The 12,030-nt window shown below is 39.7% G+C and overlaps 1 protein-coding gene across 1 annotated transcript in view; it reads left to right on the top strand.

Moving 5' to 3' along the window:
- malrd1 (MAM and LDL receptor class A domain containing 1) overlaps positions 1 to 12,030 on the top strand; it is a 187,563-nt gene that overhangs the window by 33,682 nt on the left and 141,851 nt on the right. The window contains exons 6-15 of the mRNA XM_060932776.1: positions 3,270 to 3,395; positions 3,627 to 3,779; positions 4,641 to 4,746; positions 4,835 to 5,202; positions 5,349 to 5,776; positions 6,585 to 6,672; positions 6,826 to 7,005; positions 7,115 to 7,274; positions 7,410 to 7,566; positions 7,827 to 7,937. Coding sequence (XP_060788759.1) covers positions 3,270 to 3,395; positions 3,627 to 3,779; positions 4,641 to 4,746; positions 4,835 to 5,202; positions 5,349 to 5,776; positions 6,585 to 6,672; positions 6,826 to 7,005; positions 7,115 to 7,274; positions 7,410 to 7,566; positions 7,827 to 7,937 — 1,877 coding nt within the window. The remainder of the gene's footprint in view (positions 1 to 3,269; positions 3,396 to 3,626; positions 3,780 to 4,640; positions 4,747 to 4,834; positions 5,203 to 5,348; positions 5,777 to 6,584; positions 6,673 to 6,825; positions 7,006 to 7,114; positions 7,275 to 7,409; positions 7,567 to 7,826; positions 7,938 to 12,030) is intronic.

Genomic DNA, 12,030 nt, shown 5'->3' with positions numbered 1-12,030 from the left:
TTCAGCTGTTTTACTTTGTAGCACAAAAAAAAAATCACAGATATGACACAAAATTATTAAATTTAACAGCTGAACATTCTGGCTTTGTAAAATATACCTAAAAAAATAAATAAATTTTTTGTAATTAATGGCACATTTTTTTTTCAAGATCAAGTAGAAGAAAAAATTATGGAATCACTCAATGATGAGGAAAAAATTATGGAATCATAAATTATTCATTCATTCATTCATTATCTCTAGCCGCTTTATCCTTCTACAGGGTCACAGGCAAGCTGGAGCCTATCCCAGCTGACTATGGGCGAAAGGCGGGGTACACCCTGGACAAGTCGCCAGGTCATCACAGGGCTGACACATAGACACAGACAACCATTCACACTCACATTCACACCTACGGTCAATTTAGAGTCACCAGTTAACCTAACCTGCATGTCTTTGGACTGTGGGGGAAACCGGAGCACCCGGAGGAAACCCACGCGGACACGGGGAGAACATGCAAACTCCGCACAGAAAGGCCCTCGCCGGCCCCGGGGCTCGAACCCAGGACCTTCTTGCTGTGAGGCGACAGCGCTAACCACTACACCACCGTGCCGCCGGAATCATAAATAAAAAAAAAAAATCACAATTAGTACTTTGCTGCACCTCCCCTGGCTTTTATGACAGCTTGAATTCTTTGAGGCGTGTACTTCACTAATGAAAAAGAATATTCTTTATCAGTCAGGTTCCAACTTTCTCATATAGCAGTTGACAGATCAGCTTTGCAGGATGGAGCCTTGTCATGGACTTTTTTTTCCAATTTCCACCATATATTTTCAATTGGATTGAGATCCAGACTGTTTGCTGGCCATGCCATTGAGTTGATCTGCCTTTCCTGAAGAAAAGTTTTAATGCTCTTTGCTCTGTAGCAAGATGCATTATCATCCTGAAAAATGACTTCATCACCACCAAAAGTACTTTTGATTGATGGAATGAGAAAAGTGTCCAAAATTTCAATGTACACCTGTGCATTTACTGTAGAGGTAATGACTGCCATCTGCCCAGGTCCTTTACCTGACATCCAACCCCATATCATCAATGACTGTGGAAATTTGCTTGTTTTCTTCAGGCAGTCATCTTTATATGTTTCATTGGAACAGCACCAAACAAAAGTTCCAGCATCATCTCCTTGGCCAATGCAGATTCATGATTCATCACTGAATATAACTTTCATCCAATCATCCACAGTCCACGACTCCTTCTCTTTAACCCCTCTGTAACCTTGTTTTCTTCTGTTTAGGTGTTAATGATGGTTAACGTTTGGCTTTTCTGTATGTAAATCCCATTTCCTTCCGCCGATTTCTTACATTTTGGTCACAAACATTGACTCCTGTTTCTGCCCATTTGTTTTTAATTTCTTTTCTTGTGCATTGTCTATTTTCAAGGCATCTTGCTTTGAGTTTCCTGTCCTGAGGCTTTGATCTACCTGTATGTTTCCCTTTTACACCCTTCCCATTTTGTTTGTACTTGCTCCAAATTTTAGACACAGCTGACTGGAAACAACCAACATCTTTTACCACACTCCGTGTTGAATTACCTTCTTTAAGGAGTTTTATAATCCTTTCCATTGTTTCAACTGACAGCTCCCTTGTTGGGGCCATGTTTTCTGTCAATCAGCCAGGTGCAACAGCTCATTCCGGTCTACAAGCAGTCTCTTTTAACTGCAGACTAATTTGCACATTTAGGCTTGTGCGGATATTTGTTTTAGAAATGCAAGTTATAGCTTGATTCCATAATTTTTTCCTCATCATTGAGTGATTCCATAATTTTTTCCTCTACTTGATCTTGAAAAAAATGTGCCATTAATTACAAAAAATGTATTTAATTTTTTTGAGGTATATTTTACAAAGCCAGAATGTTCAGCTGTTAAATTAAATAATTTTGTGTCATATCTGTGATTTTTTTTTTTTTTTGTGCTACAAAGTAAAACAGCTGAATTAACATCCTCCAGGAGTAGTGATTCCATATTTTTTGCCAGGGGTTGTAGTCCATTTATTTTTCAGAGTTGCAGGAGCCAATTCTGGCTGACTTCAGATGAGAGGCGGGATACACCCTGGGTCAGCAGTCTATTGCAGGGCTAACACAGAGACAAACAACAAGTCACACTCAGATTCATACCTCTGGGCAATTTAGAGTAGCCAGCTGATTGAATCCCTCATGTCCTTGGACTGTGGGAGGAAACCCACGCAGGCACAGGAAGAACATGCAGACTCCACATGGAAAGGCCCCAGTCGGTCATGAGGTTCAAACCCAGAACCTTCTGCCTGTGAGGCAACAGTGTGAATGACTGCACCACCGTGTCACCCTTGCATATAATCAATCAGATTTCATAATTGTGTCCTAAGAGGTTGACAATATAACAATATCATGATATTTTCTATATGATCTACATTTCTAGAATACATAAACTATTCAAAGATGTGCTCACACACATCTTTGTACACCTGCAGGGTACACCCTGGACAAGTCACCAGGTCATAGCAGGGCTGATACATAGAGACAAACAACACTTCACACTCACATTCACGCCTATGGTCAATTTAGAGCCACCAATTAGCATAACCTGCATGTCTTTGGACTGTGGGGGAAACCGGAGCACCTGGAGGAAACCCACACGGACATGGAGAAAACATGCAAACTCCACACAGAAAGGCCCCTGTCAGCCACTGGGCTTGAACTGAGAACCTTCTTGCTGTGAGGCAACAGTGCTAACCACTACACCACTGTGCTGCCTGCTTTTAATAAATATGTGTCATTAAATATAAATGTAATAGAAGAAAAATAAAAATATCTGTCAGCAAACAAGTATGCTCATCCCAATACTTCTAATGACAACATGAACATACTAAAACATTCAAACATCCTTTCAAAATATTTAGTACTTTTTGACCTCTTTTTTGGTACTCTGCTTTTTCTCTTTATGACCATACAATCGTCCATATATCATCTCTGTGTTGCACATTAAGGATCTAAATCTACATCCACATTTCTGTAAGGATGCTTTATGAAGAAGTCTATTGTTAAAAGGGCTATAAATAAAATTGTTATTGAATTTTGTTATTTTTACAATTCATTGCAAAATTTTAATGGCTGCTTTAAATCAGAGTGTAATTGTAATTAAAAAAAATTTTTAAAGTGTGTTCTGACATAATACTTCACATTTTGATATATCATCATATTGCTAACTGGGAAAAAGAAAATGTCTAATATGTTACGTTCTGCCTACCAAATGACAGAAGGAAGGCATGTATTAGCTGGGAGCCCCTCTCAGTTTGACTGTGGGACAGGTATATACGTGGACCCAAAACAAGTGTGTGACTTTACTCCGGACTGTCCTCAGGGAGAAGATGAGGCCAACTGTCGTGAGTATAGCTTGATATTGTATAGTATGAACTAAAATACAATAACTTCACGTACTGAATACATGGTTATACAATATAAGGGTTGGCGATATACAATGTTTGCATCTACAATGTTGAGATATATATATATATATATATATATATATATATATATATATATATATATATATATATATATACACACACACACACACACACACACTGTATACATTGTGTGTGTGTATTCTACAGCTGCACAGTGTGATTTCGAAGCAGATGCATGTGGCTGGGATGAACTTGCACCTGGTGATGGTTTTGACTGGGTCAGAAGCTCACCACAAGTTGTCTCCACAGACCCACAATATAAAGCACCTCCAAGAGACCACTCTACCAACACAAGCACTGGTAAGTGCATTCATACAGCTTTCCTACCACAGGTGAAAATGTTAAAAATATGTGTGTTTCATTTATGCTTAATACATCCATTGTTGGAAAACAAAAAATATAAAAGCTTCTCAAAATGCCTGAACTTACTTTATAGCCTATAATTAACAATTATTTACTGAAGGTGAGGTGAATATCATTGAATAATAACCAAGTCAAGGTTATTATTCACCGATATTCACTGAGTCTGAGGCAGATAATTGTTTTTGTATAAATACACAGGTGATTATTTAAAAAATGACAATACTAAAAAAAAAATTATTTCAAACTTCAAACTTGTCATGCAAATGTAATAACGGTGCAATGCAGACTTGTGTCACTTATCTGTGCTGACTCACATAAAATACTTTGTTTTGAAATAGATAAAATAAATCACAATCACACCTTACCTTTGAATAGTTTTAGATCAAACTTCGTAGCATCTTTAGTGTTTTTAGGAGCAATATTTTCTTTCATCATTTGTAATTCTTCCTCATGGACAATGACAAAGCGATTGGCTGCCATTTTGCCAAGTTGCTCGAGGTGATTATCGAGAAATAGTCTAAATCTTTCGACCAATCAGTACGCGCGATTTTCTATAATCACCTCAGTATTTATACTAATCAGGGTTAATCCATATTGTTTCCAAACAGACTCTTCATAATATAAATTCTTTATTAAGACCCCAGACCCAGGACTAAAAAGAGCTCATGAAGCTGTTATCTTTTCTAATAAATCATGCTGCATTGTCCACTTTTTCTTTCTCTCTTTTCACATCTATCCATCAAGCCTTCAGGCTTGCTATTGTTCAGACACTGTCCATTGTGAATCCCTCTCTTTCAGGCAACTTTCTTCTTGTACTGAAGAACAGCAACAGTATTTCTCAGCAAGCTTTACTCCGGAGTCCCACGTTCCAGCAGGCTGGCCCGGACTGTAAAATTACCTTCTGGTACCTGAGAGATCTTGCATTATTCATCTGTCATGAATATATATATGGATAGTTTTGATCATTTCGATGTTTGATATTTTGGTCTTAGGCATTACAATGCTGGTAAATCTGTGGGTGCTGCCAACATGTACCTGCAAATCAAAGACATGGACAACCTTACAGTTCTGTGGCACATACTTTACCATCAGGGAAACTTTTGGCAGCCAGTGACTGTGCAGCTTGGCCGCCAGACAAAGCCTTTCAAGATCTTGGTGTCCAAAATGAGCCTGGGTGTATATGATGGAATCTCTGCACTAGATGACATCATTTTTCAGAACTGCTCACTACCAGTGCCCATGGACAAGTGCCCTACACCTGACTACTTCCATTGTGGGCAGAGCCGAGCATGCGTGGACCGCTTCAAGCTCTGTGACCTTGTTGATGATTGCGGAGATAGAACTGATGAGGGAAACTGCTGTATGTCCTTGTTTAATTATAGCAAGAGATTTTCATTGAGTATAAGAACTGTGCATTGCTTACACTTTAGTCACAGAGTAAGTAATTTAAGATATATCAATATAATTGTTTGTGTGTGTGTGTCTCACCTCTTCTTGCTTTTACAGCCTCTGAGTTAACGTGTGATTTTGAGGATGGCTTATGCAGCTGGACTCAGGATAAAGAAGACATTTTTGACTGGACCTGGAATCAGGGACCCACTCCCACTCCTACCACCGGTCCCTATAAGGACCATACGTGGTCCAGTGTGAATGGGCACTACCTCTACATTGAGTCTTCTCTCCCTCAGCAATTCAAAGACACTGCTGTACTCATTAGTAGACCTTTTAAGCCCACTTTCAGCAAAGGAGTCCCTCAGACAACTTGTTTCTTCAGGTTCCACTATCATATGCTGGGCAAGTACATCTTCCGATTAGCTGTCTACATCCGCAACTATGACAGTGGGCGTGGTCAAATGCTGTGGGTTCGATATGGTGACCAGGGCAACCTATGGCACAGAAAAGCCCTGTACATCAAGAGTGAACGTCCATTCCAGGTGAAATCTCAACGAGTTCCCACATTTTCATTATAAACATTTCATTATAAAATCACTTACATTCATGCAGACATTCAGTGATAATTAAATACATAATGAATGAATACACCATGTTGACTTTTTACTGCTTTTAGTGAATTATCTTTCATGATAAAAAAAAAGCTGTAGCTCTCACCAAGCCAGATGCATAAATGAAAGCATAGAAAACCTCACATATTATGCACACACATGCACACTGTCACACACAGCCCTGTCCTTTGCCTGATAACTATAATTAGATATTCTCTAAAGCAGCATAACCTTGGCAGTGTATGCTATCAGCAACACAGTATGTGATCTCTGCCCCAAAGCTGTAAAACATTCAGAAGTAGATCATTAAATGCACACACACACACACACACACACACACACACACACACACACTGCATTGACACTTTAAAAGACATCTGAAACATCTGAACATCTCCCATTTCCTAACCTTCCCTATTTTTTAAGCCTTATACACGTTATTTCATCTGGACTGTATCCTGATAAGATGTTAACCACATGTACTGACAGGGTTAAAAGGAGAGATGGGTATATTGCATGCGCACTTGAATAACACATTAAACTTATAAGGTTCTTCTGATGTGAAATGGTTTGACCAATCATATTGGCTGTGTTAAAATTGCATTTTATGCAGATAATTTCTATCTATTTATAATGTTGATTCTCAAGATATGATACAACCAAGTGTAAGTGCATATGATGCTCATGATACATCCAAGTATAAATGGGATTTTCTTTTCCTCTCTCAAATTTCTCTCAGATTCTTGTAGAGGGCACAGTGGGGGATGACTTCACAGGAGATATAGCAATAGATGACCTGTCATTTCTGGGCTGTGAGCCATATGAGGGTAAATGTGACAATAAGACACCAACTAATAGCTTTTGACACATAATAGTTGATCAAGAGTCTTATAGATGGTCCTATAAAACAAGTGTGTGTGTGTGTGTGTGTGTGTACTTTATAGAATTTGAATGATTTTTTGATACATGTGTGTGTTTAGGTGTACTTCCTTCAGTCGAAGCCAGTACTATAGCTCCTGACATCACCCAATCCAGTTTGCCCCCTCATAGCTGTCAATTGGACCAGTTTGTGTGTGGGGCCAACAGAGAGTGTGTGAGCCAGAATAAAGTGTGTGACTTCAGAAGTGATTGTTCTGATGGCTCTGATGAAAAGGGCTGTGGTATGTCTATGGTGATCTTCATGTCCATCTATCTGTCACTCCATCCATATCTCCTTCATCTACTCAAGCACCCTCTGTCACTTTCTCTCTCACTCTCAAAACTTCTTAGTGATGGAACGGTGTGATTTTGAGGGTGGATATTTATGTGGGTGGAAGCTGGATAGCCCCAAACCTCCAGTCCCTCTCCATGCCTTCCAGTGGCTAATAGGACAGGGAGAAACTATATATCAGGGTGAAGAATATCATAGGCCTGTTAATGATCATACACTGTAAGTTACTCATGTGTATATTGTACCTGTATATGTATGATGTTCTATATATAGCCTCATCCAAAAATATTGGAATCTTTTTGATCACTTGTAAAATGGGTGGTTAAAGCAAAATGTCTTGTGTGTTGGACTCAGTGGCACTGCAGAAGGATGGTACATCTATGCAGACAGCTCTAATGGTGGGTATGGCCATGTGTCTGATCTTATAACCCCACCCATCGCTGCCACAGGGCCCCAGTGCACCATGGAATTCTGGTACTACATGAGTGGCTTCACTGTGGGAACACTACAGGTAGATGAGTTCAATGTCATCTCTTAGATTAAATCAACTATTAAACAAAATAAAATCATATACCATGTTATAGCACTAGCTTTCTTCATCACATTTTATACTCCTGTCATATTCTTAATGATTTCCAGTTTTCTGAGGATTGGGATGAAGTGTTAATCTTATTTTAAAATTCACACTGAGTGTGTACAACACATTTCAATTACACTACTAAACAATTACATGCCTTCAGTCTACCAAGATTTTCATTTGTGTGTTTGTAGGTTTTGATCAAGTCTGGTAATGTCACACATGAGGTGTGGTCTGAAACTGGAAACCAAGGCAGTTACTGGATGCGTGGCAAAATTTTCATTGGAATCTGCTACAATTTTCAGGTCTGCATAAAAATTTCCCAAAATTTACATTAACATAACAAAGTCTTGTTCAATGATCAAATGTGTTGGAATATTCAAACAGTACTGTGATTAGAATGCAAGATTTCCCAAACTTTAAATACAAAACCAAAACCTCTTCACCAGTACACTATCTTGCGATTGTCTAAGAGCTATAAACTTGTAATTGATGGGCTAAAAGGTGTGTATAAAAGGTGTGTAAAAATGCACTGGGACCCAAGGAGCTCCTCGAAAAGCAATCTACAACTCGTCTCAGGAATGGAAATTAATTAATTCATGATTTTTTTTATTCACTGCCTATAATCAGGCGACATGCTGGTGCAGTGGTTAGCATTGTCGCCTCACAGCAAGCAGGTTCTGGCTTTGAGCCCAGTGGCCAACGGGGGCCTTTCTGTGTGGAGTTTGCATGTTCTCCCCGTGTCTGTGTGGGTTTCCTCTGGGTGCTCCGGTTTCCCCCACAGTCCAAACACATGCAGATTAGGCTAATTGGTGGCTCTAAATCAACCGTAGGTGTGAATGTAAGCATGAATGGTTGTTTGTCTCTTTGGGTCAGCCCTGCGATGACCTGGCGACTTGTCCAGGGTGTACCCCGCCTCTCACCCATAGTCAGCTGGGATAGGCTCCAGCTTGCCTGCGACCCTGCACAGGATAAGCAGTTACGGATAATGGATAGATGCATATAATCAACACAAAGGCATATCCCACCATCCTTTTTCTGGACAATGATAATTGGTGTAGTAAAAGTAAAGCTTGGCCTATCTCAAGCACTTCCTTGATATGATATTTTATCAGCTCATATTGGAAAGGTGGTAGTCCTTTGATACATCTTCTTCTTCTTCTTCTTCTTCTTTCATATGATGTACACAAACTACAAAATTTACAAAGTCAACTCCAGGGATGATATCCAGGCAAGGGCGGTATTAGTTGTCCTGTCCAGCTCTTTGAAACCCCCGGTGAAATGCTGTATATGGCAATCATTCACAATATAGTGAATTGTCTGGTCTTGCTGGCCACAGTCGCAGGCAGAGCTGTCTCCCATCCTCCATTTATGCAGACAGTGTCTTGTTCTTGCGTAGAGGATGTGTATGCGGTTCAATGTCTGCCACTGCTTGCATGGGAGGTTGAAACCATTTGCCTTCAATTTGATATATGATAATATCGATAAAAATAGATCCCAAACAAATCCAAAATAAATTCCATTCAGCACATCACTATAGTTTTCAAAGGGAGGGCTAACTTCCTGAGCTTCTTTCCAAGATAAACCAGGCTTATCCTTGTTTTTATATCAGAAATTGTGTAGAAAAAATGGTTTTATTACATGTACAAGTAAAAGATGTAGTAAGGTGCACCTGCTGTTCTCAAGTCACCCTATGGAGGGATAGAGGAATAATTTAGAAGGAAGGAAGCCAGTCTCACAGGACAGTGATAAAAAGAAGTGAAGACTCAGTAGACACTCCTAGTGTGGCGAGGGTGATGATAATTAGTGATGCAGTGTCTGGAAAAACTCTAATACCTGGTTCAGACCTAACAACTACCTACCAAGTAAGTCTTTAAAGATCATGCTAAACTCTGGCATTCTGTAAAAATGCTCTTCTGCTATTTTCATCCACCCGATATACTGTAACTGGGGAATGGAACGAAGTATCACTATGCTTACCAAAGAGATCTTGGTAGCAGCTCCAAATAATAATCATTCCCAGAAACCCAGGTATAACTGAATTTGGTCATTTAATAGCCAAGTCCTCTCGGTCTATAGCAATCATATTTTTTTTTTGAAGATATTTTTTATTTCTAGTTCAAAGTAATAATAATAAGGTATCTCAAAACTACAGTTTGCTTTGAGATGGTGCCAACTGCATGCTTGTAACACCCTCATTATGTTGATTGAATGAGAAGCGCATGAGTGAGTGAAAATGCAATTTGAGAAAGCTTTTAATAGTGTTTGATGCCCTGATGTCAGGCTCCCAATATTGGATGGTACTAATGTTTTCTGCCAAATTAAGCTGTAACCACTCAATCAAGTACCCTACCTTACACTAGAAGACCCTCATCCCCAAGTGCATTAAACATTATTATTACAAGACACTTTTTTGATAGAATAAAAACATTTATTTTTTTCGCGGTCCAAATCCTGCGCTCTGATTGGCTGGCGAGCGGGTCCGTATCCTACGGTACGTACCCCAGTTACGGACCCCAGTTATGGACCTCTGGCGACTCGTTCGTTCACAACAAACATAGTATAATTTTTTTGTCAACATTTATCTTTTTTTTAATAAGATTTATTTCTAAGATTATCAAAAATCTTATAAATTTTTGCCAGCATTTCTCAGGAGAATAGCATTAATTTTACAGCATGGACAGTGATAATGACAGTCTTCACAGCGAAAGCGAGTTTTACTACCCTGAGGAAGAAGAAATAAAATAAAACATTTCAGGAGAAAGCTAAAAACCTGTAATTTGCTAACGCCGAGCAAAAACTTGGCTGAATCCTGAATGACTCAATTTTGTATAAATAGGGGACTACATAGGCGGCAAAATGTAGTTTTTTCCTGCCATGGAAGTGCACTTGTATACCGAGGAGGAAGCAATTTGCATTACAGCCGTGAATGAGGATTCAAAATGGCGGCTCGGCTCGGTTTTCCCTTTCAGGCGCTCTCGTTTTCTGTTAGAATTTGGTAAAGAAAAAATATATATATTATTTACCAGCTTTAAGTCGGTCCGTATGGTGAAATACCATGACCTCGGCCTTGAATACTGACCTCGGCCCGGAGGGCCTCGCTCAGTACTTTCAAGACCTCGGTCACGGTATTTGACGATACAGACCTCCCAGCTGGTAAATAACATATATGTATTCTATTCCCTTCTAGTGGTTTATTGATAGCATGCAATATTGTTATCGTATTGCTTATCCTCCATGTATTACGCCACTCTCCCCAATGGAGAATGAGCCTGCAATATTGTTATAATATTGCACGTTGTCAAGACAACATGACGTCACATATCAGAGCTCATGCGAATATCCAATGACAAAACTTTTCTGCTACGCATGCACAGAAGCATTTATTTATCCGCCAGGAAAGAGAAAAGACGAGGCTAATCCAGTGCTACTGCAAGGATTAACTATGCTATAATTAAGCACTAAATAAATAAACTGAAAACTGAAACCGAAGATGCACTGAACACCTGAAAGGCTACCAAAACTTCATTATATATTCTTCACGCATATTTACAAGAGAAAAACTGACCAACAGACATTGAAAAACTGGAAAAGAGACACATTGGAGATATAAAACTTCCATGCTAGTGAGTAACTGTGACAGTTTGTAAACAAACATGGCCGTGACGTTTGCTTCGTTAAAAGCGGAAGATTTTTAGAAACTTTTGGCTGCTAGGTCGTTCCGTTATGTGTACGTAGTTGTTGATGTTGATTTTAAAAGTAACTAAATAAATTACATAGGGAAGCTGAATAACAGTATTCAGCTTGACTTCACTAGCATTAGCCTGTGCTAGCATTGGCCTTCCCAAACACTACACCGGCTAGAAGGTAACTGGATTGCCACGCTAACGGCACTGAGTCACGGGTAAGCTCGCATTGGCCTTCGGGAATGCTGATATGAAGAGAATGTGTAGGTGTAGCATTCAACAGTAGCGTTAGTGAAGGCCAACGTGAGCTTACCCATGACTCAGTGCTGTTAGCGCAGCAGTCCAGTTACCTTCTAGTCGGTGTAGTAACTGGATTGAGAATACACATTCTCTTCATATCAGCATTCCTGAAGGCCAACACTAGCTTACCCGTGACTCTGTGCTGTTAGCGTGGCAGTCCAGTTACCTTCTAGCCGGTGTAGCATTCAACAGTAGTGTTAGTGAAGGCCGACATGAGCTTTCCCATGACTCTGTGCTGTTAGCCCGGCAGTCCAGTTACCTTCTAGCCAGTGTAGTGTTCGCAAAGGCCAATGCTAGCGCAGGCTAATGCCAGGGCTTTGAACCGGTTCAAGGAACGAAAACGAAAACCGGGAACTTTTTCTATTTCACATGGAACAGAAACGAAACCAGAAACTTTATTATTTTTTATGTT

This window comes from Neoarius graeffei, chromosome 1, assembly GCF_027579695.1.
Source record: "Neoarius graeffei isolate fNeoGra1 chromosome 1, fNeoGra1.pri, whole genome shotgun sequence".
In the NCBI taxonomy this organism is placed as follows: domain Eukaryota; kingdom Metazoa; phylum Chordata; class Actinopteri; order Siluriformes; family Ariidae; genus Neoarius; species Neoarius graeffei.
This window is presented reverse-complemented; position numbering and strand designations above follow the sequence as displayed.